Source organism: Trichomycterus rosablanca, chromosome 5 (assembly GCF_030014385.1).
Source record: "Trichomycterus rosablanca isolate fTriRos1 chromosome 5, fTriRos1.hap1, whole genome shotgun sequence".
NCBI classification, from domain to species: domain Eukaryota; kingdom Metazoa; phylum Chordata; class Actinopteri; order Siluriformes; family Trichomycteridae; genus Trichomycterus; species Trichomycterus rosablanca.
Genome location: NC_085992.1, coordinates 17,565,873 through 17,593,134, shown reverse-complemented (window position 1 = coordinate 17,593,134; position 27,262 = coordinate 17,565,873). Strand labels below are relative to the sequence as shown.

The 27,262-nt window shown below is 40.8% G+C and overlaps 1 protein-coding gene across 2 annotated transcripts; it reads left to right on the top strand.

The window, feature by feature from the left end:
* On the top strand, nucleotides 1-27,173 carry btbd9 (BTB (POZ) domain containing 9). Of its 2 annotated transcripts, none has more exons than XM_062995779.1 (11): nucleotides 1-128; nucleotides 8,141-8,340; nucleotides 10,520-10,757; nucleotides 12,109-12,376; nucleotides 14,098-14,320; nucleotides 15,563-15,682; nucleotides 19,591-19,700; nucleotides 21,409-21,598; nucleotides 23,595-23,702; nucleotides 24,255-24,333; nucleotides 26,771-27,173. In XM_062995779.1, exons 2-11 carry the CDS (start codon nucleotides 8,156-8,158, stop codon nucleotides 26,939-26,941), a joined length of 1,692 nt encoding a protein of 563 aa, XP_062851849.1. In that variant the 5' UTR covers nucleotides 1-128; nucleotides 8,141-8,155; the 3' UTR covers nucleotides 26,942-27,173. The 2 variants fall into 2 exon arrangements, with proteins under 2 accessions (XP_062851849.1, XP_062851848.1); XM_062995778.1 differs by having other exon boundaries at nucleotides 10,520-10,883.
* The last annotated feature ends 89 nt before the right edge of the window (nucleotides 27,174-27,262 follow it).

Sequence of the window (27,262 nt, the reverse complement as noted above, 5' to 3'; positions counted from 1 at the left end):
TGTGGTAGATACATAATAATATCGTTCGCACGAAACATCTGGCACTGGATTATCACATCTCTGCAATCCAAGAACCATCCCAACTGCGCTTGTACTCTAAACGGACGTCGAATTAATCCTCCACATTGGTAAGAATGGAGACCGTATGTGTCTTTTGATGGCTGACTAGGAGATGGGCGTTTTAACGAGGATAGCATTTGACTAATTTACTAAGCTAAAATGGCTGAAAGAAGGTTTCACTTGCACCAGTATTTAAAACCGGTCTCATATTTAACATTTGTCTGATATTTGAAGTGTGTAATAGATTTAAATTTTATAATTTCAATTTAAAATTATAAATTCAATGTTGAATATTAAACCAAGCTAATGCCGGTATGTTTAGCCGGTGGCTAGCTAACGTAAACAGCGAGTTATATAATGTTAGTCATATTCCGTCCTCGTTTTTTAAGAAACTATTTAGAGCGTGTTCATTTGTTTAGTTTAGTGTTTTAGTAACACGGTTCGAATTCAAATTCGAATTCGTTCGAGTTCAATTGTGTGTTGCTTTTTTTCTTTTCCCACACCCGTTTTCCGTCAAATAGTGCTGCGTGACTGAATACAGGTGGGAAATAAGCGCGTCTTCTATTCTTATTATACATTTCAATTGCTTTAGCCAAACACATTGCTAACATGTTTTTTTTTTTTTAATCTATTATATCAAATATAGTACACTCCTTCAATTTTGTGGCTACAGTTTGTGAAAGGCATGCCTGTGCCCCTGTGTATATTTCATCAATAAGGTGCATTCTATTTATGCATTCTATGCTTTCTAGGACGTAAGGGATGGAAGGCAGTGGTAGCTTAGTGGTTAAGATAGTGTAAGTTGCTTTGGATAAACAGTGTTTGCTAAATAGAAAAAAAAACTGTTAAGGTAAATAGAGCAAGGACAGGAAACAATAATCAAAGTTGAACATGTTTGTGACTTTGTCCATGTTTACTAAAACAACCCTCTAAATTAAGGTTGCATATATGATGCCACTGGCATTAATCAAAACATGGTTTCATAGTGGATCTTAGATCTAAAAACATGTAGTTTGCTCCTAGGATGCAAAGGATTTTTGTGTAGAATACACTGATGTATCTTTACCCTAGATTCCTCCACTTCATTTCTTAACACATTTAGAAAAACCTCTTTAAGGATTGCAGATTGTAGATTGCGAGTCAGGCTTTCTCATCCAACATCGGTGCATTGATTGATTTTGATTGATTGATTGATTTATCCCCGAAGGGAAATTGCGGTGTAGCAGCAGCAATAACAATTATTACAAACATCACACAACAACATTACACTGAGGTAGGAAAGAAAAGAAATTAAGATATAAAATAAAAAAAATGTATATATACACTGTGTGCACAATTATTAGGCAAGTGAGTATTTTGACCATATCATAATTTTTATGCATCTTTTCCAACTCCAAGCTGTATATACTTGAATGCTTATTGTATTTAAGCATATCAGGTATTGTGTATTTGTGTAATATGGGAGGGTGTAGCCTAAGGAGATCAACACCCTATATTAAGGTGTGCATAATTATTAGGCAGCTTCTTTTTCTCAGGCAAAATGGGCCAAAAAAGAGATTTGAGGGACTCTGAAAAGTAAAAAATTTTAAAATGTCTTTCAAAGGGATGCAGCACTATTGAAATTGCTAAGATATTGGGCCGTGATCACAGAACCAGCAAACGTTTTGTTGCAAATAGTCAACAGGGTCAAAAGAAATGTGTTAAAAAAAAAAGATGCAAATTAACTGCCAAAGATTTGAGAAGAATCAAACGTAAAGCTACCAGGAACCATTATCCTCCAGTGCTGTCATATTCCAGAACTGAAACCTACCTGGAGTGCCCAGAAGTACAAGGTGTTCAGTGCTCAGAGACATGGCCAAGGTAAGGAAGGCTGAAACCAGACCACCAATGAACAAGACACATAAGTTGAAATGTCAAGACTGGTCCAAGAAATATCTGAAGACAGATTTATCAAAGGTTTTATGGACTGATGAGATGAGAGTGACTCTTGATGGACCAGATGGATGGGCCCATGGCTGGATCAGTAACAGGCACAGAGTTCCTCTTCTACTCAGATGCCAGCAAGGTGGAGGTGGGGTACTGGTATGGGCTGGTATTATTAGGATGAGCTAGTTGAACCTTTCCGGGTTGAAGATGGACTCAAAATCCACTCCCAAACCTACTGCCAGTTTTTAGAAGACACTTTCTTCAAGCAGTGGTACAGGAAAATGTCTGCATCTTTCAAGAAGACCATGATTTTTATGCAGGATAATGCTCCACCGCATGCATCAAAGTACTCCACTTCGTGGCTAGCCAGTAAAGGCCTAAAAGATGAAAGAATAATGACATGGCCCCCTTCCTCACCTGACCTAAACCCTATTGAGAACTTGTGGGCCCTTCTTAAATGGGAGATTTACGGTGAAGGAAAACAATACACCTCTCTGAACAGTGTAAAGGAGGCTGTGGTTGCTGCTGCACAAAAAGTTGATCATCAACAGATCAAGAAACTGACATACTCCATGAATGGAAGGCTTTTGGCTGTTATTGAAAAGAAGGGTGGCTATATTGGTCACTGATTTTTTTTTTAAATGTCAGAAATGTTTATTTGTTAATTTTGAGTTGTTTGTTTATTATTCTCACTTTAACAGATAAAAATAAACAAGTGAGATGGAAAATGTTTAGTTTTTTATTTAGTTGCATAATAATTCTGCACACTAATAGTTGCCCAATAATTATGCACACGTAGCTATTTTCCTAAGAAAGCGAAAACCTCACTTTCACTTTCTTAAATATTCAGGTTTAAGGTTTATTAACAGTTTGAATTGACTGAAAGCACAGTAGCTGTTCAATAATAAAATTAATCCTCAAAAATACAACTTGCCTAATAATTGTGCACACAGTGTATATATATATATATATATATATATATATATATATATATATATATATATATATATATATATATATACAGGGGTTGGACAAAATAACTGAAACACCTGGTTTTAGACCACAATAATTTATTAGTATGGTGTAGGGCCTCCTTTTGCGGCCAATACAGCGTCAATTCGTCTTGGAAATGACATATACAAGTCCTGCACAGTGGTCAGAGGGATTTTAAGCCATTCTTCTTGCAGGATAGTGGCCAGGTCACTACGTGATGCTGGTGGAGGAAAACGTTTCCTGACTCGCTTCTCCAAAACACCCCAAAGTGGCTCAATAATATTTAGATCTGGTGACTGTGCAGGCCATGGGAGATGTTCAACTTCACTTTCATGTTCATCAAACCAATCTTTCACCAGTCTTGCTGTGTGTATTGGTGCATTGTCATCCTGATACACGGCGCCGCCATTGGATGCACATGGTCCTCCAGAATGGTTCGGTAGTCCTTGGTAGTGACGCGCCCATCTAGCACAAGTATTGGGCCAAGGGAATGCCATGATATGGCAGCCCAAACCATCACTGATCCACCCCCATGCTTCACTGGGCATGCAACAGTCTGGGTGGTACGCTTCTTTGGGGCTTCTCCACACCGTAACTCTCCTGGATGTGGGGAAAACAGTAAAGGTGGACTCATCAGAGAACAATACATGTTTCACATTGTCCACAGCCCAAGATTTGCGCTCCTTGCACCATTGAAACCGACGTTTGGCATTGGCACGAGTGACCAAAGGTTTGGCTATAGCAGCCCGGCCGTGTATATTGACCCTGTGGAGCTCCCGACGGACAGTTCTGGTGGAAACAGGAGAGTTGAGGTGCACATTTAATTCTGCCGGGATTTGGGCAGCCGTGGTTTTATGTTTTTTGGATACAATCCGGGTTAGCACCCGAACATCCCTTTCAGACAGCTTCCTCTTGCGTCCACAGTTAATCCTGTTGGATGTGGTTTGTCCTTCTTGGTGGTATGCTGACATTACCCTGGATACCGTGGCTCTTGATACATCACAAAGACTTGCTGTCTTGGTCACAGATGCACCAGCAAGACGTGCACCAACAATTTGTCCTCTTTTGAACTCTGGTATGTCACCCATAATGTTGTGTGCATTGCAATATTTTGAGCAAAACTGTGCTTTTACCCTGCTAATTGAACCTTCACACTCTGCTCTTACTGGTGCAATGTGCAATTAATGAAGATTGGCCACCAGACTGGTCCAATTTAGCCATGAAACCTCCCACACTAAAATTACAGGTGTTTCAGGTATTTTGTCCAACCCCTGTATATATATATACATACATACAGTGTATCACAAAAGTGAGTACACCCCTCACATTTCTGCAAATATTTCATTATATCTTTTCATGGGACAACACTATAGAAATAAAACTTGGATATAACTTAGAGTAGTCAGTGTACAGCTTGTATAGCAGTGTAGATTTACTGTCTTCTGAAAATAACTCAACACACAGCCATTAATGTCTAAATAGCTGCAACATAAGTGAGTACACCCCACAGTGAACATGTCCAAATTGTGCCCAAATGTGTCGTTGTCCCTCCCTGGTGTCATGTGTCAAGGTCCCAGGTGTAAATGGGGAGCAGGGCTGTTAAATTTGGTGTTTTGGGTACAATTCTCTCATACTGGCCACTGGATATTCAACATGGCACCTCAAGGCAAAGAACCCTCTGAGGATGTGAGAAATAGAATTGTTGCTCTCCACAAAGATGGCCTGGGCTATAAGAAGATTGCTAACACCCTGAAACTGAGCTACAGCATGGTGGCCAAGGTCATACAGCGGTTTTCCAGGACAGGTTCCACTCGGAACAGGCTTCGCCAGGGTCGACCAAAGAAGTTGAGTCCACGTGTTCGGCGTCATATCCAGAGGTTGGCTTTAAAAAATAGACACATGAGTGCTGCCAGCAATGCTGCAGAGGTTGAAGACGTGGGAGGTCAGCCTGTCAGTGCTCAGACCATATGCCGCTCACTGCATCAACTCGGTCTGCATGGTCGTCATCCCAGAAGGAAGCTGACGCACAAGAAAGCCCGCAAACAGTTTGCTGAAGACAAGCAGTCCAAGAACATGGATTACTGGAATGCCCTGTGGTCTGACGAGACCAAGAAAAACTTGTTTGGCTCAGATGGTGTCCAGCATGTGTGGCGGCGCCCTGGTGAGAAGTACCAAGACAACTGTATCTTGCCTACAGTCAAGCATGGTGGTGGTAGCATCATGGTCTTGGGCTGCATGAGTGTTGCTGGCACTGGGGAGCTGCAGTTCATTGAGGGAAACATGAATTCCAACATGTACTGTGACATTCTGAAACAGAGCATGATCCCCTCCCTTCGAAAACTGGGCCTCATGGCAGTTTTCCAACAGGATAACGACCCCAAACACAACCTCCAAGATGACAACTGCCTTGCTGAGGAAGCTGAAGGTAAAGGTGATGGACTAAACCCAATTGAGCACCTGTGGCGCATCCTCAAGTGGAAGGTGGAGGAGTTCAAGGTGTCTAACATCCACCAGCTCCGTGATGTCATCATGGAAGAGTGGAAGAGGATTCCAGTAGCAACCTGTGCAGCTCTGGTGAATTCCATGCCCAGGAGGGTTAAGGCAGTGCTGGATAATAATGGTGGTCACACCAAATATTGACACTTTGGGCACAATTTGGACATGTTCACTGTGGGGTGTACTCACTTATGTTGCCAGCCATTTAGACATTAATGGCTGTGTGTTGAGTTATTTTCAGAAGACAGTAAATCTACACTGCTATACAAGTTGTACACTGACTACTCTAAGTTATATCCAAGTTTCATGTCTATAGTGTTGTCCCATGAAAAGATATAATGAAATATTTGCAGAAATGTGAGGGGTGTACTCACTTTTCTGATACACTGTATATATATATATATATATATATAGAATGTAATTTAAAAAATAAGAATATAAAACATCTAACAGAACAAAAAATAAAAAGGGGGGAGCCTAAAGGTGCAATTTCAGACATTGTGCAATTTAAAAGCTGTGCAAATAAAACAGTACTATGTGTAAATTGTGAATCAGGTAGTACCAAGTGATCAAGTAGTAGGTTTATTGTCTTCGTGGGTATTATTATTATAGGCACTGCATCCTTCTCTTGCACCAGTGAGAGTCATTGTAGGTTGCCACCGCTGTGGGCAGAAATGACTTCCTATAGCGCTCTTTGTTGCATCGAAGTTGGTGGAACCTTCCACTGAAAGTACTTTGCTGTTTAATCAGCATGTCATGTAATGGGTGTGTGGTGTTGGCCATTATATTCAGCAGCTTATGCAAGATTCTCTGCTCAATAACTAGTTCTAGGGGCTCCAGAGCAAAACTCAGCACAGAACCAGCCTTCCTGTTAAGCTTGTTAAGCTTCTTGGAATCTTTGGCTCTAATGCTGCTTCCCCACCAGATGGCTGCATAAAAAAAATTGCACTTTCCACTACAGACTGGTAGGAAATATGTAGCATCTTGCTGCATACATTGAAGGACCTGAACCTCCTTAAAAAATAAAGTCTGCTCTGACCCTTTCTGTAGACAGCATCGCTGTTACAATTACAGTCCAGTCTGTCGTCCACCCTATTCCAAAAGAGTGCCGTTTAAGTCTCAAATAGGAAGGTAAACTCCATATTAATGCTTATCATTTTGGCATGGGATGTCTTACAGTATCATGTGTTCACTGTTATACCATTATGGTGAATCTGTGCACAGCGATAATTAATTAGAATATTGGTAAACTTAGTTCATTAGAATTTAAATGATTCCTGTGACTGTTTTCTTTCTGTGACCAAATGAATGAAACACACTTTGTTTAAAAAGGGTTGTGTGTTTGAGTACATGTAAACACAGTTCAGAGGGGTCAGAGGGATGGCCGGAGATTACTTTATGGTGGCCATGGCAACCACTGGCCACCCCCTGGCTCCGCCCCTGCCAAGAAGAAAGCAAAAATATCTTTTCACTAAGGAAAATGACAAAAAATAGTAACGCACAGTAACTTGGATAAGTAACTTTAATCTGATTACTGGATTGGAAATAGTAACGCGTTAGATTACTCGTTACTGAAAAATGTGGTCAGATTAGAGTTACTAAGTAACGTGTTACAGACCATCAGTGGCAACAATAACCTCAGTGAGTAAAACAGGTTTATTCCTTTCATACCATTCAGTCATGGAGTGGCATCAAGTAGCTATGCCAACCAAACCACCTCCTTGTTTCTACACTCACTGTCCATTTTATCAGCTCCACTTACCATATAGAAGCACTTTGTAGTTCTACAATTACTGACTGTAGTCCATCTGTTTCTCTACATACTTTTTTTTAGCCTGCTTTCACCCTGTTCTTCCATGGTCAGGACCACCTCAGAGCAGGTATTATTTATGTGGTGGATCATTCTCAGCACTGCAGTGACAATGACATGATGGTGGTGTGTTAGTGTGTGTTGTGCTGGTATGAGTGGATCAGACACAGCAGCGATGCTGGAGTTTTTAAATATTATGTCCACTCACTGTCCACTCTATTAGACACTCCTACCTAGTTGGTCCACCTTGTAGATGTAAAGTCAGAGACGATCGCTCATCTATTGCTGCTGTTTGAGTCGGTCATCTTCTAGACCTTCATCAGTGGTCACAGGACACTGCCCACGAGGTTCTGTTGGCTGGATATTTTTGGTTGGTGGACTATTCTCAGTCCAGCAGTGACGGTGAGGTGTTTAAAAACTCCATCAGTACTGCTGTGTCTGATCCACTCATACCAGCACAACACACTCTAACACACCACCACCATGTCAGTGTCACTGCAGTGCTGAGAATGGTCCACTACCCAAATAATACCTGCTCTGTAGTGGTCCTGGGAGAGTCCTGACCATTGAAGAACAGCATGACAGGGGGCTAACAAAACATGCAGAGAAACAGATGAACTACAGTCAGTAATTGTAGAACTACAAAGTGCTTCTATATGGTATGTATGCATTATCATTTTGACCACATGATAGATGTTTCTACTGGAAAGACACAATAGGTTAGTGAGACATCTGGATGTAATTGTGGGCAATTTTACAATATATAATGTTTGTTTTTTGTATTTTTACTCATTTGGGGACATTATGATGCAGTTTTATATTATGACTGATTGTAAAACTTGGATATCTTTATAGATGTAAGTGGCAGCCATGAGCGACAGTCATCCCCTGCGCCCGCTGGGTTCGGCGTCTGAAGTCGACCACATGCACCTTCTGTCTGAGCAGCTGGCTGCCTTGGTGCCTGCAGAGGAATACAGTGATGTTACTTTTTTAGTGGAGGAGAAGCGATTTCCAGCTCACAGGGTTATTCTGGCAGCTCGCTGTCAGTACTTCAGGTACTTGTCTCTAACATCATTCAGAGCTCACATCAGATGTTTGCATTGTTACTTACTACAGTGGTACTCGGGCACCCTCTGCCACTTGCATGACACCCCAGCTGGTTGGGAAAGGCCGCAGCTTAGCTAGTGTCCTTGTTTTTATACTGTTATTTTTTTTTTATTACATTGCTGTGAAAACAGGTTTCTTCTAATCTTCCTATATCTTTGCATATTTGTCATACTTCCCCCCTCTCAATATTTAATATGTTTTTTCATTAGAAATATTAAACCTCAAAGCTTTGCAACTTACAACTAAGACTAAAGAGGATCAGGAAGTGCTGACATGGACTGTCCACCACAGTCACATGGCCTAAACCCCAATCAGCATTTATGATGGCGCCTGAAGACATAGAAAGCCAAGCGCCAAGCATTCAGTAACATAACACGATGCTTTTTGAAATATTGTAATATCATGCTGGGATAACATGGATTATCAGATTGTACACAAACCTGTGGATTGCATGCTGTCGTCTGTCATTACAGCAACAGGACCAACATACCAAATAATAAAAAAAATCTAAAATCTGAGATTTCAATTAAATTATTTTGCTAAGTATATGTTTTGAGGTGAAAGTAAATGTATTCAATATTCAACATTCAACATATTCAGCATTTTCACTAGTCTGGTTTATGAGTTTTGATTAGGGATGCATCGATACCATTTTTTCCCAACCGAGTACGAGTACATGTATTTTTGTACTTGCCGATACCGATACCGATACCTATTTAGAATACAGTTGTTGTTTTTTTTAAACAAAAACACACGTGAGAAGTGACGAGAAGTTGATGTTAATGATACCACGTCCAAAAATGCACGTCAACAAGTAGTGAGGGATCAAAGTGTTTGTGCTGAAATCAAGGAGGAAAAATAAATGAATCTGAGTGGATTTGGCAACACGAACAGCATGGATTGTTCTGTAATGAGTTGGAGGTTAATAAATATTTTTGCAATGTTGGTGTTTTGTTGTTATGTTTTGTAGAGAACGATCAGGTCAGAAATACTGTAAAACGTGTGTGTGCTGGTGTATTCTGATATAAACTATATTATCCCCCTGTCCCACCTGTTTACACTCCTCTCCTGCGTTTCCCCTCACACCATATCCTGCGTTCTCATTGGCTGTTCGACATGTCACTCATTCCCAGTCGCACATCTCAGATCAGATATCTGACATGCTAGAAAACTCGAGCGGTCGGCGAGCCGGTCGGATCGAGTTGTTGGATAGTTCACACTTAGCGATCGAGAGCCGAGTTTTGATCGCCGTGCGAACGCCGAGTTGCTCCCGAGCCGGCAAATCTAGCGCCGACCAGCCGCCGAGCGAAAATCTGGGCAAAAATCGTGTAGTGTGAACCAGGCATAACGCAGCAACGTGCACTAGGCACACGGTATCGGATGTTTGGTATCGGAGCCTCGTTTGCGAGGTAATGAGCGCGGTATCGGGCAAATACCCGATACCAGTATCGGTACTCATGCATCTCTAGTTTTGATTTTACTGTGCTTTCCAGACTTCCCACAAATTCTATCAGGCTTTTCTGTGTGTTCTGCAACATATCCAGATATGATAGAGCGGCAGTTTGCTGAGTGTACATTGGAGGTGAAGTGCTGGGTGATTTGGTACTCATGGGCATGAAGCACAGTTTTTTAAACTGTATCGATTAGAATGAGGCATTAATTAGTGAAAACAATATTGATGTGGTAATAACCAAAACTTGTGAGCTTGTGGTTTAATGATAAGAGCCATGCTCCTGGTTACAGCTATGCCTGAATTATAGGGTTCGAATCCCAGGCTGGGCTTACAAATGCAGATGGGTGTAGCTGGGGGGATATATCTTTGCACCCTTAGTGCTGGCGTCAAGCTTGGATATATAGGAAGAAGTAGAAACTGTGTCAGATCTATTATGTGGCAACCTCTTACAGGAGCAGCAGAAAGGAGTCAGTAATTAAAACCTGTATTGTTCTCAGTTTGCGACTTTCCTGTATACTGGATATCAGAAATGAAAACCATTTTAACTAGTAAAACATGCATAAATATGCCCCAAAATAAACAGGTTTTTCTAGTATTGGATTAACGTCTTTTTTTTCCCTTCCAAAAACAGCTTTAAACCCTTTTTTCTATTTTGTTTTGTTCTTTTTCCGCAGAGCTCTGCTGTATGGTGGGATGAGGGAATCTCAGCCCCAGGCCGAGGTCCGTTTGGAAGACACTCGAGTCGAAGCTTTCTCCATGCTCCTGCGTTACCTATACACAGGCAGAGCCAGCCTGAGTGAAGCTAAGGAGGAAACTTTGTTGGACTTCCTGGGCTTGGCGCATCGCTATGACCTCCAACCATTGGAGGCATCCACCTGTGACTACCTACGCACTTTGCTCAACACTCAGAACGTGAGTCTGATATTTGACGTGGCCAGTCTGTATCACCTCAGCAGTCTGGCTGAAGCCTGCTGTTCTTATATGGACCAGCATGCTGTAGACGTGCTTAAGTCTGACGGCTTTCTCGCTCTGTCCAAGGTAAGTGGAAAACAACTATAAGTCCAGGAAGTGACGTAGCTGTTCCTAAGACCTTCAGCTTGCCGGTAAACAGCGCTCAGAACAATAGCGATTGAGCACAACTGCTTCAATTCTTTTGCGTTAGTTCAGGTCTGATTTATTGACAGTATGTCTAAATTAAAGTTAGGACCATGTTGTTCGGTTGTCGGATGTTCCCTCAGGCCAGGTACAAACTTGCTTTCAGAAATTAAAGTGACAGTGGATACCCACTATCAGCTCTTATAATAAATGTAATATATAGCAATGTTTTCATAATAAAATATTGTGAACAAATGTACTCACTTGAACGCTGTTCTCATGGTGTCTTGTCCCTGACGTTTAGCTTAAGTGTATTAAAATACGCAGGCACTTAATATTTGTATTAAAAGAACAGAATAAACATAAACCTAACATAAGCCTTAAAAGTTTACATTCTCCTTATAATACTGTGTTAAAGCCATAACTTTATAGAACTATATTTTGGGGAAATGTTCCTATATGGAATTATATCAACAGCTCTTAGCTCAATTATTAAATGACATGCAGACCTGTAAAGAAACATTGTTCTACTTTTGTAATACAAAAAGTAAATAAACTATTTATGGATACATTGAGCTTACTGTGAAATATTTCATGTATTTCCAGTTAGGCTATAAAAAATTGTTTCAGCATTAGCTAATATGTTCTAATTCAGATGAGAAGTAATTCACTGTGGTTTGTCTGTCAGATTATTATTATATTATAATGGCTCTTACCTCAAAAGATTTTTCACAGAATGTAAAAGGGGAGATGACACAATAATTATTTTAATAATGAATTGTATGCGTACGCCCAAACTGCGGTATGCTTTCACTGCCTCTCTGGTGTAAACACACTTCGTTTGAACAAGGTAGTGATACTCGTCTGGGTATGTTACATGAATGTTACCTCAGGCAAACGTCTTTTTAAATTCTCCTCAGAAGGGTCTGGTAAAGATACTTGATGATCTATCATTAATTTCTGCTTATATCGCGTTTGTTCCACTTTCGGGAGACTCGCAAAGTACGAGCTCGTCATGTTGACGGCTGGATGGATATTTAAACATGGCGCTACCGGAAAGGCTGAAGGAACAGACATGCGCAGTAGCGTTGTTATTGTTTACCTCATTGAAACGGTCTATAGAGTATGTAAACTTCAGCTGTTGATACCTCCTTCTTTTTTCTCCAAGTCTGCACTGTTAACAGTAGTGAGGAGGGACTCGTTCGCAGCAAGTGAGAGGGAGATCTTCCAGGCCCTGTGTCGCTGGTGTAAGCAGAACAGCGAGGACCCCAGCGCACGGGAAGTGATGGCGGCCATGCGCCTCCCCCTCATGAGCCTGTCAGAAATGCTAAACGTGGTTCGGCCATCAGGTCTCGTCAGCGCAGACGAACTGCTCGACGCCATCCAGACGCGCTCAGAGAGAAGAGACATGGAGCTCAACTATCGCGGCGTGCTCAGTTAGTTCACATTGCAAATCTTAAATCTATACACTGTTTTGCCAAAAGTATGAGCACAGCTGACCATGAGCTTGTTGGACATCACATTCCAAACTAGTTCCAATATTACGGACATTGCAATATATCAGGGAGTTGCATGTAATCCCATCATTAACCTATACAGTCTTGGTAAATAAGGCACTAATTGAAAGCTTATAATGCTTACTTTTTAGCAATGTAATAATTTTGTGTCTGACCCACTAGCATTGTGTCTGATCCACTCATACCAGCACAACACACACTAACACACCACCACCATGTCAGTGTCACTGCAGTGCTGAGAATGATCCACCACCTAAATAATACCTGCTCTGTGTGGTCATGTGGGGGTCCTGACCATTGAAGAACAGCATAAAAGGGGGCTAACAAAGCATGCAGAGAAACAGATGAACTACAGTCAGTAATTGTAGAGTTACAAAGTGCTTCTATATGATAAGTGGAGCTGATAAAATGAACAGTGAGTGTAGAAACAAGGAGATGGTTTTATTGTTATGGCTGATCGGTGTATACACACCTTGACATGCCGCTGGTAATGCTGAGATTAAAATTCGAGACTTGGGCCATGGCAGTTGGGCGGGCCACCATATAATTAGATAGATTTATGCTGTGCCACCTAAGCATCAACGCACCAGCTATGCATAACAACATGTAAAACAAAAGAACTAAAAATGCAGTATAAGTACTTTCGGAATGCATTCGCTGATTATCTGATTCCACCGAATCACTTGTGGCATCCATGCACGACAACTATGATAAGAATGTAATCCAGGTGTGCCCTCATCATGTTCTTCTAGAGGTGTGCGGGTGTGAACCAGGCTACATAAGGGCACTTTGTTACCTGTAAGTTTAAATCAGAGTCAAAATCACTACTTTTACTTTCTATTTGTAGCGATTTGCTTTTCTATAGCGCAAAATTAAGCGAGGCAAATGTTTGCTAAGCTTCATTTTGAAGCGGCAATGAAAACCAAATCAACCATTTGAAACCGTATTTCACTTTTGATTGTAAGGTGTAGCAGACAAAGCAAATTAATTGTGTAAGGGATACTAAGGATAATGGTTTATCCATGTCAGCGGAAGATGCAAATGATTCAGTTAGTAAAGCTGCTGTACATGATTATGATTGAGGGCTAGATTGAAAGGATTCCTTAATGGGCATCTGCCTACCAAATAAATGTTTTCCTTTTAGAAGCACAGCTGTCTCAGCAGTGCTGCTGTTCACCCTGGAATGTAACAGAAACAGCTGGCCGTGTCTGAGGGAGGCAGGTTTGGACAGATGTCTAAGAATCCATTGGCAGCTGGTGTGAAGAAGCGAACTCCACTTGACTGTTGGAGGAAGTGGGTGCGGTCTGCGGCCCTCATCAGACTGTATGGGGGTGGTGCAGGCAGCAGAGAAATTAAAACAGGGAATTAAATAATTTAGGGAGGGGGAAATGGCAAACATTTTCCTGTTTATCAAGCGTACATGTTCATCAGGTGTGCACAGGCAATATTACACTGACAACTGAAATTGGACACCAATTTAAATCAACCTTTTTTTTTCATCAACATTATTAGTTTGCATATCAGTAAATTGTTTGCTCATTAAGATCTGCAGTTATGCCATAATAATAGTCCTAATGCAGTCTTTTTTCTCACGTTCTAAAAGGTTGTACTGACGTCTCTTACTTTGTTTCTGTGTGTAGTCCCTGAAGAGAACTTTGCCACCATGAAGCACGGAGCTGTGGTCGTGAAGGGTGAGCTAAAGTCGGCCCTGTTGGACGGAGACACTCAGAATTATGACCTGGACCATGGCTTTACCAGGCACCCAATAGAGGATGACGGTCGCAGCGCAGGAATCCAGATTCGCCTCGGCCAGCCTTCCATCGTCAACCACATTCGCATGCTGCTCTGGGATAAAGATAGCAGGTAGAATTCATTTTATTGTCACAATATTGTACAACTTGTAACCCTTTAAAGAAAGTGTTCAGTTTTCCTGGTGGCTTGGTATAGGTGTGATGGGAGTTGCTTGATATCGACCTAATAATCAACACTGGAACCTGAAATGAAATGAGGTCACAGTCACATACATGTCATTTTAACCCTTTAATGGTCTGCTCAACCATTTGGTCGAGGTTACTTTGAGTTCAAATATTTGGGTAAAAAAAATAATCTTGTTTGGGCCGTATCTACTAATTAGTTGACGTGTTAAAAATATTGGTATATGGTTGTAAGCAAAAAGCCTTTCTAACCTAATGTCAATTTGAAGCTAACAGCTAGTAAAAATATATTAATTGTTTGTTGTTGGCAGAGGTGGAAAGAGTACTAAAATATTGTACTCAAGTAAAGGTACTATTACTTTAATGAATTTTTACTTAAGTACGAGTAAAGTTACTAGACTAGTTGCTCAAGTAAAAAGTAACTCGTTTAAAATGTACTCAGAGTAAACGTTACTCAGTTACTTTTTTAGCAGGTGGGCGTGTCTCTTCTGTGTAATGCAAACAGGACAATTGGATATAAATCTCACAATAGTTGTTTTTAATTAAAATATAATAGAAAAAAAAAAACATGTTGATACAACATTTAAAACATTTAGGAATGTGTAATGTGTAATTTTAGTCCCTTAAAACTTTTTCAAACTGTATAACCACTAGTGATGTGTCGTAGAATGATTCGATTCTATTGAACGGCCCTTTAAAATGAAACAAAGGAACCGAGTCGCGCATCTGGGAGTAGTTTTATATATATATATATATATACGACTCTTTAAAAGGAACCGAGCCAAAAGAGCCGATTCCCCATCGCAGAATTCACTGCAGCAGTTTCCCAGACGCGATTTTCTTTTTTAGCGCTTTTTTACTCAGTAAAGGATGTTATTTAAAATGTAGCGAATTACAATTCTTAATACAAAACATACTTAAGTAAAAGTAAAATTACTGGCTGTAAAATCTACTTTAAAAAGTACAATTACACAAAAATACTACTCAATGACAGTAACGCGAGTAAATGTAACTCGTTACTTTCCACCTCTGGTTGTTGGTATAGCCAATTATAGCCATTGTTTTTCAGGAAAACAATATACATACTGATTATGTAGAAGTCTCTAAAACTCATGTATCAAATATGATACGCTTGACGTTATATGGTTAAACAAAAATATTTTTCTTTCAGATCTTACTCCTATTACATCGAGGTCTCAATGGATGAGCTGGACTGGGTGCGTGTGGTTGACCACTCCAAGTTCCTGTGTCGCTCTTGGCAGAATCTCTATTTTCAATCCCGAGTCTGCAGGTCGGTGTCCTCTCACACAAAGCCCTGGCAGTCACATGGCATCCGACTGATCCGATTAAGAGACAGACAGTGTGGGTGCCACATAGCTCAGGGTCCTGGGTTCAAATCTCTTCTCTTGTCACTGTCAATAAGAATATCTTTTTTGCATTTGTTTCCTCTTTTCTTTCAATTTAGTCATTTCCAATTCCCAACTGCAAATCCTCAGCTGCATACACTATACCCATGCTGGTCAAGGTGGGCTGCAGGCTAGCACAGGCTTGACACGGTTTTTTTTTTAACCCCCCAACATCTGATTCTGTTAAAAAGACATAGGATTATGGTGTCTGTATTTTTAACAGCTTGACCAGACCTCAGTAGTCACTGTTGCAGCCTCAAGGAGATGACTCCCTATACCCCTTTTCCACCGACGTGGCACGGAGCCCGTTCCGGTTCCCGAACTTGATTTTGAACCGGTTCCGCGTGTTTCCACCGGAAAAAAGAGGTTCCAGACAGTGAACTAGCGGGCCAATCTGGCACCGCAGAATGCTTGGTTTTTCAGCCCGAACCGTGACGTCCATCTGTGGGCGTGTCATGTTGTACAGCATAGCGTGTTAGCAACAATGCCGTCAGCTGGTGTCTCGTATGGAGCTTAATGCTGCATTTTTATCTTTTAAACTTCACCTGATTACATTTTGAACCAGTTTGCCGCTGGTATTTTCAAAGCGCCTTTCAAAAGGTGAATTGTGTGATATGACGTGGTAAAAGTGACCCGGACAGAACGAAAAACGCTTAACGTGAAAAATAAAGCGTGAACCTTTTTCAACTCCCCGAGCTGCATAAACACCACACGTGAAGTAAATCCAGCTAAACACAGATACATGTTGTATTTTAGAGTAGATTTGATGGTTATTTCACACAGATGGATGTTCATGTTGTGGAACTTTAATGATGTTTCACCGCCCAAGCTGAGCGCTGAGCAAATCGGCTATTTGTGCCGAGAGTCGTGGTGAAACCGAAGCACAAAACTCCTCTCACGTCAATAAACTAAAGAAAACAACAACTGAGACAAACAAGTCACGTCTTCTTATCACCGATAGTTAGATCGATGCTTTTTACATAAAAACAAATATCTGTAACAGCAGCACAAATGCTCGCACATAATCCACACACTCTGCCATGTTACTACTTCTCTTAACTCTTAGTATGTAACGCCCACTATTGATGACGCTGCTTGGTTCTCAAAAAGTGGTGGAAACGCGTGTCAGTTCCCTACAGAACACCAAAGTTTAGAGAAACCTGAACAGCACCGGTTCAAGAACCACGTTTTTTTTTGGTGGAAGAGGGGTATATGTGTCTTTCCCTTATTCAGACATGGCTAAGTGGCACTATTGAGATTCAAACTCTGATGTGCCATCTCCTCAAAATTGTGCTAAATTGTCCAAATATGTAAGTAAATAAATGGTTGGTGCCCTCTTATTGATTATCCTCTTATTGGGACAGTGGTAGCCTAGTGGGTAGAGCTTTGGGCTATCAACTGAAGAGTTGAGAGTTAGAGAGAGTTCAAATCCCAGCTCTGCCATGCAGCCACTGTTGGGCCCTTGAGCAAGGCCTTTAACTCTCTCTGCTCCAGAGGTGCTGTACAATGGCTGACCCTGCGCTCTGACCCCAGCTTTAAGATATGTGAAGAAAGAATTTGGTTGTACTGTATGTCTGTATATGTATAAAGGACAAATTAAGGCATTCTATTCTATCACCCTGTCCATATACTGGGTCTGTTTGAAAACCTAGTGAGCTGCCTACTGCCTACCTAGGCTGCTGCTTAAGTAGAGAGGATTCTAATAAGACATTGAACTTATAAGGCAGGTTATTCAGACACACTATTTAGACAGTGAGTACATGACCACAGTTTTTGTTTACTAAGCTAATACAATTAGCCTCAGGCCATTCAAACCAATGGGCTGAGGCAGCATATCCCGCTAGCATGCCAGCTAACATTTCCCTCTGTGTACTGAAAATGGTCAATGACAAGCCCAAATTTGCCTATAAATTACACGTGTACCCCTTTATACAAATTAAAAATCAATGAGAATTTATTTACATTTGAAAAGAAATATTTGAAATTTTTGTGAAAAAGGTTATGTCGCACTAAATGCTGGAATTGCCTTCCTCAGTAAGAAGGCATTGGGTGCTCCCTTGTTATTCAGTCAGTTTATAGCTTTGAAATAAGGCACCTTAGTAGTAGGGGTGGGCGATATGGCCCTAAAATAATATCACGATATTTCAGGTTATTTTTGCGATAACGATATTTTTGACGATATAACAAAACACTGAAAAATATTTAATTTATTTTGAGAAAACACTATTGCAAAAAAAATAACGTTTAGGTTTTATTTAGAATTAATATTAAGTTAACACTTCGTAGAAAAATGTAAGACGTATGTAAGAATTACACACACTTTTCTGTATTTTGTCTTTCCAGTAAAAATAATGTAACATAATGTAATGGCGGAGTCAGACAATTTCCATAGGGGTGGCCAGACTGAGACCATTGCTCACACAGGGGTGGCACAGAAACTGATACCTTTTTTTATGTGGTCACTCACTCATTTTCCTATACAGGCAGTGAGTGCCATGTAGAATTACATCACGAAGAAAATTTACTTTACTTTTAATAACCTTCTTCAGTGCTGGAGCTTTTTAAAAGGGAATATTTTATTTTAAATATAAGTGTTATTTAAATTGTTTCCCAACAAAATCTGCCCAATTTGGCTAATAACCGCCCAATCTGGCAACACTGGAATGCGCAGTGCCCGGTGGCGCCTGTACTCGTAGCGCGCCACAACTACGTACTAAGTAAAGTAGTAATAGTACTAGGAGGTGCGCTGTTGAATTGCGTCCCTGTGTAAACCTGCGTGCAGAAATACTTCCGCAAAAAAGTTGCCGGCAAAGCGGTGGTTGGGGTTTGGGTTGCCAAAGATTAATTTATGGTGGACTTGGAGTTTTTGGAACGAGCTCCTCCACTGCAGAGCCGCTTTCCGCCATACTCGTTGCTGTGCCCAAATGACCCGTGTAACGAACGCCATTTGCGTAGATGTGTGACGTCATTACGTAAACAACGCAGAATATCGCTATTATTACGATATATGATTTTTTTGTGTCATTTTAAAAATTATACCGGTATTATCGTGAACGATACGATATAGCACACCCCTACTTAGTAGGCAGCATTTTAAGAGGGGCGGCACGGTGGCTTAGTGAGTAGCACTGTCGCCTCACAACAAGAAGGTCCTGGGTTCGATCCCCAGGTGGGGCGGTCCGGGTCCTTTCTGTGCGGAGTTTGCATGTTCTCCCCGTGTCCGCGTGGGTTTCCTCCGGGTGCTCCGGTTTCCTCCCACAGTCCAAAAACATGCCAGCAGGCTAACTGGAAACACTGAATTGTCCTATGGATACCTACCCGCTAGATGCACAAAACCAGTGCATTGTAGTGCCGGTCCCAAGCCCGGATAGAAGTAGGGAGGGTTGTGTCAGGAAGGGCATCCGGCGTAAAAATCGATGTGCCGAGAGCCAACCCTATAGCCGAACGGGACAAAGGCCTAGGAAAAGAAAAAGTAGGCAGTATTTTAAGGCATCTAAGAATTCGGACAGGCTTCTTCTCAGGAGCATGTGTAGAATGATGTAAAATGCTGTCTATGTAGAGAGCTCACTAGATTTTCGGACAGACCCAATTATCTCCCTGCGTCCAGTGTATAATAAGCATAAAAATAATAAGCATACCTCAGTCTTCTGACTTTTATTCCATACTTTTTAATCAAGCTTTGATCAGAATAAAAATGTCCAGTACTCCATATTTGTATTCCGAACCAGTATTCACAAACCATGTCTGGTATTGTCCTACAATTTGTCCCTGTGTGTTTGTGTTTTAAATACAGGTTTATCCGTCTTGTGGGGACGCACAACACAGTCAACAAGGTCTTTCATTTGGTGGCTTTTGAGTGTATGTTCACACAGCGCTCATTCGTCCTGGAGAGTGGCCTTCTGGGTAAATTATTGTTTTCTCACTTACAAATACAGTACATGTCACATGATTGAGTTCAGTTGTTTCAGCCACACCCATTGCTAACAGGTGTGTAATAATCTAGCATGTAAAATATGCATGTAACTTTGGGGCAGCTTTGAGTTTGAGGAAGGCCCTTTTTGTTCCACCACACTTGTGCCACTGTGCACTAAGAGGGCTAAAAATATGTAGTTTGATGAGTTTGGAGGGGAAGAATTTCAGTAGCTTGCTCAAAGCCTTGACCTTAGCTCAGTTAACCCTATGTCTTCTAGCTCAACATCAGTGCTTTACCTTACAAATGTTCTTGACAAATTAATAGGCAATCTTTTGTATTGTTCTTGCTTTCATTTTGATGGTTTTGGATTAATACTGACCATTCAAGCAAAGTTTCTTAGAGTAAAATGTTTTCTCCCTAGCGTTGACAATAAGACCACTGGTCCATGCAATTGTGCATACTGACAATTTATACAGATGATCTTTGAGCCTTAGAAATGGCTCCAAATTACTATGTAGTCAAAAGTGTGTAACCACCTGACCATGAGCTTGTTTGACTTCACATTCCAAAACTATTGACATTAATATGAAGTTATTATATTTTGGGATTAGTCCAAAATAGGCCTGGTTCACATTTAATGTTCCAATTTATACTAATGTTCTTCACATCAGACATGTCAAACCAGGTCTTTGCCCTCAAGGTCTGTAATTGCCCTCACCAAACTGTTGACACAAAGTTGGAAGCATGTGACTTACTTTATGTAATTGATTTTTAACAGATTTTAGCTACGAGTATGGCTGATACTCCTGAACTCAATGATTAGATAAAGTGGCCACATACTTTTGGCCATATGAAGTGCTTTATGAGATCTGTACAGAGCTCAGTTGACATTCCCCTTTCAGGGCTTGTGGAGGCTTATGTGTATTCTTATGAGTGAAAACTATCCCTATTAATATGGGCACTGATAACGTAGATGTAGTCAATCACAATACTAACAAGACAATAGAAGGCCAGGCAACACATTTCAATGAAATAATTAATCAAATGATTAATCTGGGCTGCTGATAACTCGGCAGACAGCGGTAAAACACGCTAGTACACCAGAGCTGACATCTCGGACTCGTCGGTTTGAACCTCAGCTCTGCTACCGGCAGGTTGGGCACCTACATGAACAAAGATTGGCTGTGTAAGAAGAGGTGCCGGAGAAGATTCCTTATAGCTTTGCTGGTTGATTACTAGCGCCTGCCCAAAGAGATGGATAATGTGATCAGTGTGTGGCTCTCCGTACACAAAGCTGATCTGCAGTCGGCAACTGCACACGTGTTGGGGGGGCGTGTGTTAGTCGCGGCTTTTCTCAACCAGGGTGGAGATCAACATCAGTAGAGAGGAGGCATAGTGCAATTGGGGAATTGGATATTGGAAAATTAAGGAATGCAAAAAAAGACAGTATAAATACCTGTATCTTTGCCCTGTGCAATACAATTTTTGAACCTTTTTACACAAAGCAGTGTTTCATTAATTTAGTCATGGAAAAAGAACTACTAGTAGGATGACTACTGTCATTTGTAAGAATGTCTGATACCCAAACATTGTAGGAAATGTGACTAAAGTGGCTTTGATAATAAAGGATTTGTAACTAGTATTAAGCATTCATTATCACTCTTAACCTCTCTCTGATTCTCATTTTATGTCCTGTAGTTCCCACTGGGAATATTGCGACAGTGCAGACCTGTGCGAGTGTAGTGGAAGGTGTCAGTCGTTGCCGAAATGCCCTGTTAAACGGAGACACCAGCCACTACGACTGGGACTCGGGCTACACGTGCCATCAGCTGGGCTCTGGTGCCATTGTCATTCAGCTCGCCCAGCCTTACCTACTCAGCTCTATAAGGTCCGGTGTACTTTTCATTCACCTGTTTCAATTGCAACATATTAGCTGTATCAATCGTCCAGAAAATTTTCGTCCACAAGTGCAAACAAGTGTTGTTTTTATTGGAACTACAATTTCATGTAGTTTGGATTTTTTAATATTACTTCAACCAAACTTCTTCTTCTTCTTTCGGCTTTTCCCTTTTCAGGGGTCGCCACAGCGAGTCATCCTCCTCCATCTCACTCTGTCCACTGCGTCCTCTGTCCTCACCCCAACTACTTCCATGTCTTCTCTAACTGCATCCATATATCTCCTCTTTGGCCTTCCACCAAACAAACCATAAAAACCACTGGTCTTCTAAGTTTAGTCTGTTTTCAAGTGAATACATTGCCCTCTAGTGGTCGGCTTATATAAGGTTATATAAGGTGCCACAACCATGCTTAAATATTGCATATATCAAATCTAATACAGTTAATGCCAAGTTCACACTACACGACTTTCTGATTTTTCGGGTCGCTGTACAGTTCACACTACACGACTGAATCTTTTGCACTCTGGAGCCTTTCAGTCGATGTACATTTCACACTACACGACTAATCGGGAATAAGGGGGTTTCACACTACACGATCTATCACCAACTGGAATCACAGGCGAGCTTCTCTGGTCTCCCAAACTACTTTTTTTTTTTTTTTTTTTACACAAAAACGTGAGAAGTGACGTCAACACGTCCAAAAATGCACGTCAACAAGTAGCGAGCAATCAAAGTGTTTGTGCGCTGACGTGCAGCGTAAAATCAAGGAGGAAAAATAAATGAATCTGAGTGGATTTGGCAACACGAACAGCATGGATTGTTCTGTAGTGAGTTGAAGGTTAATAAATATTTTTGCAATGTTGGTGTTTTGTTCAGATCAGAAATACTGTAAAACGTGTGTGTGTGTGTGCCGGTGTATTCTGATATAAACTATATTATCCCCCTGTCCCACCTGTTTACACTCCTCTCCTGCGTTTCTCCTCACACCGTATCTTGTGTTCTCATTGGCTGTTCGACACCGCACTCACTGCCAGTTGTGCAACTCAGATCAGATATCTGACATGCTCGAAATCTCGATTCGGTCGGATCGAGTTGTTGGGTAGTTCACACTTAGCGATCGAGAGCCGAGCTTTGATCGCCGAGCGAACGCCGAGTTGCTCCCGAGCTGCCAAATCTAGCGCCGACCAGTCGCCGAGCGAAAATCAGGGCGAAGATCGTGTAGTGTGAACCAGGCATAAGCGGCATGGTGGCACAGTGGGTAGCTCTGTCGTCTTGCAGCAGGACAGGCCCGGGTTCAATTTCCCGGGCAGAGTCCTTTCTGTGAGGAGTTTGCATGTTCTTCCTGTGTTTGTATGGGTTTCCTCCAACTGCTCTGGTTAGTCCCACAAGTTCAAAGACATGAAGTCGGACCAATTGGCTACTAGAGATTGTCTTAAGTGTAAGTGCGTGTGTATGCCCTGTGATGAACTGGCAACCATATGGACAAAAATTGTGGACACCTTGTCAGTAGCTTGTTGGACATCCAATTCCAATCCCAAACGGAAACACACACACTTTGCATTTATATCAGCATCCATAGTTCTGAGATAGCTTTGGGGGATTTATTGTGTGTTCCTGTGTATGTTTGTTTGTTTATTAGAATTTTTACGTCATGTTGTGTAAGTTTGTGTGCATGTTTATTTGTGTGCATATTTGTTCATCATTGTGTGTTTCTGTGTGTGTTCATGTTTGTGTGTATTTGTGTTGGGCCCTTGAGCAAGGCCCCTAGCCTTCAATTGCTTAGACAATGTACTGTCACAGTACTGTAAGTTGCTTTGGATAAAAGCGTCTGCTCAATGCCGAAAATGTAAATGTAGTTGTTTATATTTGTGTCTTTAATGTATAGTGTTGGTTCATTTGTGTGAGTTCATGTTTGTGTGTGGAATTGTTTGTGTATTTGTGGTTGTGTTTGTTTATGTGTGTGTGTGTGTGTGTGTATCTCTCAAGGCTGCTGTTATGGGACTGTGATGAGAGGAGTTACAGTTACTATGTGGAGGTTTCCTCAGATCAGCAGCACTGGGTTCAAGTGGTGGATCGCACTCGAGTAATGTGCAGGTGGGTTTTCCTTTTATTCCTGGATGCTCTATATATATATTTTTTTTGTTTAGACACTTGACTGATTACACCACCCTCTTTTATCATTCTTTACATTGTAATGCTTGGGTTTTCTTTTCACCTGCACGAGGCAAGTTCATATGGGGATCAGTTTCGTGCACGGAGAGTCACACACTGATCTCGACTCATTGTGCAGACGCCTTTCATCAGCCAGCAGAGGTTGTAATTGCATCACTTTATGGGGCTTTTCCTTCGACAATCTTACCCTGCAGGCGAGCCATTCAGCACACAAGACACCTGGCATGCCAGTAGCAGAGCTAAGATTTGAACTCTGGTGTGCTTGCATGCTTTACTTATGCGCCACCTGGGTGCTCAGAGGTTCCTTTTTTGAATCACGGTGTAGTTTATTACTTTTTTATGTTACCAAGGAGGTAGGAAAGCAAGCACAGTGTAAAAAAATAAATGGTCAGCCAACTTTTTTTTTTGCTTTTTGAATGCAAGTGGTCACATGACCTGTAGGTGACAACACTTTTGTCTGCTTTTTCTTTACAGGTCATGGCAAACTCTGCAGTTTGAAAAACAACCAGCATCGTTTATTCGGATTGTGGGGACACACAACACGGCCAACGAGGTAAAGGCCACTTTTTGTTTCTTGCTTGAGCCTTCGATAGCTTAAGATAAACACTGATGACCCAAAACATTAGGACTTACTACCTAATATTCTGTGAAATCAGTGCTGACCAGTCGGATAATTTACTCCACGAGACATCTGAAGGAGTCCTGTGGTATCTGGTACCAAGACATTACCGGCAAATCTGTAGATTAAGAGTTAGACTTTTCTTTAATGCACTGTGTTGTGACACATTGACCTCATCACCTGTATTAAAATGATCTGCAATCTGAGACACAATAGCCCTTCTGCTGGTCCATACCAGACTCCATATCCTTCATGTCATCTGGCATCAATGAGTCTTGGTCACTTAAACGATTTTTGCCTTGTCCTTTCCTAGACCATTGTCAGTGTGAGCATCTCTTGCTGTATCAGATATAGTTTAACCCAGTTGTCTGGCTACAATGATTTGGCCTGATCAAAGTCACTCAGGTCTTTAGGGTCAAGTCAAATTTATTTATATAGCGCTTTTTTCAATATACATTGTCTCAAAGCAACTTTACAGAATCCAGGATCAACAGACCAAAAACCTCTTTTGAGAAAGCCGGGGGCGACAGTGGAAAGGAAAAATTGAGAGGAACCAGACTCAGCAGGTCCCATCCTTTTTGGGTGGCCTGGAGGATAATTTGAATAAATAGGATTTACACAAATCATACAAACACAAAATTAAGTGGAACTATAATAACTAACAAAAAAAAAAAGAATAATAATAACAATTAGAGTAAACAATTCATTATTCAGTCCAGTCTGTGATAAAGTCCTCAGTAAGTTCTTGACATTGGTGCAAACACATCAGTTTCCCATCATATGTAGTAGGAGCAGCATTGTTGGCACGGCAGTCTTGACTTGCAGGCTTTAACCTTGGGTGGGTAAACAGAACCACCTTGGGGTAAAACGAAAAAAAAATTAATTAAAATGTGAAATCGTTAAGAGTAAAATGTCAGTTTTGCACAGAGTTGCATTAGACTCCTGCACCCCTAATTATTACAGCATAAACATGAGAAGCTGCAAAACCGCTTTTGTGCTGGGTGTGCCATTGTTTTCTATGGTGTGTGGCGGTGCTGCTTAGCTTGTTGCTGTGCTTTCCTGACTTTCACCTGATTGAACTTTGACCCAGTTTGCCGCTGACCTTTTCAGTGCATCTCCAGTGAGACGAACTGTTTGATATGACATGGTAAAAGCAACCCAGGCCGTATGAACACCACTTAACGTGACTTGTAGTAAAACAACAAGCGAGGAATTCCTTCAGTGGAGAGAACTTATGAGCAGTAATAATTAAGAGAGGTTTAGTGTTCCTTTGTCGTTCTTTTAGTACATTAAGTCACAATAAGCTTCTTTTTTTCTTTTTTTTACGATAACCATTTTAGACTCTCTAAAAAGCTGATTCTCCCCAAGCTAGAACACAAGTTTAAAAGTGAAACAGGAGAAAGATCCAGCTGAACACAGATACATGTGGACGCTTTCAGTGTTGGTAAAAAACAAATATATAAATATATATATATATACATACACACACACACACTGTGGCTAAAAGTATGTGGACACCTGACCATAAGCTTGTTGGACATTCCATTTTAAGACCATGTGCTTTAATATGGAGTATCATTAAAAAAAATGATACTCCATATATCTCTTTTATTTATAGACACAAAGTTGGATAGTTGGATAGATGGATAGATGGATAGTTGGATGGATGGATGGATGGATGGATGGATGGATACATACATACATACATACAGTACATACTTTATTGATCCTGAAGGTAATTAAAGACATTATGACATTGTGTTAATTTAAGTCAGTGGTGTCCAAACTTTTTTTCAAGGAGGGCCATATCTGATCATGTAAAAGTGCCCGTGGGCCAACAGTCCCTGATGACATTTTAAACAGTAAAATATAAATGTGTATAAATATGCTGTTATTTAATAATTTTATTTTCACACAGCAAACAACAAAGTAACCAAATGTAAGCATTCAGATGAAGAAATCAAAGACTGAAAGACAGGGCGCATTAAAAAAAAAAATGTTAAAGTAGCTTTAGAATGACACAGGAACACTGAGTTTCACTAAATTATTACTGGTTATAAGTTGTCTCTACCACTTAAATTGTTAGGTTGTTGTTTTAGTACGTCACGATAAATTTTGTTCCAGTTAATCGTTGTTTGTACAAGCTGTTTCATTTTTATCTCGTCATATCATATCAAGTATGTCTCATTCACGGTTTTGCCGCTTCTCATATGAATGTGTACTTACACAGTGTTGCAGCCACCGTCTGGTAAAAAGAGGAATTGCATGTTGAATTTGTATGATTTATTATTTTTGTTTGACTGTGCTGGGGGGCCACAAATATCTAAAGCTCATTTTAACAAAACTTGTCTTACTATATGTTTCTGTCCAGGTGTTTCACTGTGTGCATTTCGAGTGCCCGGCTCAGCTAGACACCGAGGTCAAAGAAGGCAGTCCTGGCTCAAACCAGTCAAACCAGACTCGCAATTCACAGCAACCTCAGCAGTCCGGGCCTCAGGGCCTTTGTACCGCGAGAATCTCCATGTCGACCTTGCACACATAGGATTGTGACTTTCTCAGTGCTGGCATGAACAGCAAACACATATCTACAACAGACACAGAGCGCTTAAGTGTTCCAGCAGAACATGCAAATAATATATTATTTATTATTTAATACTTACAGTGCTATTAATAGTGAACAGTAATATTTATGACGTTGCTGTATATAATATGCACTTTGTTTATTATATTCAGTCACCAACACAAACATTAAAGCCTGCCTTTTCTTTTCTTTAGCTTTTTGAGGTGTTTTTAGTGTGCTATTCTTTCCAGAATATTCTTTATGAGTGTTTCATCCATTTGAATGTATAGCAGCTTTTATAGA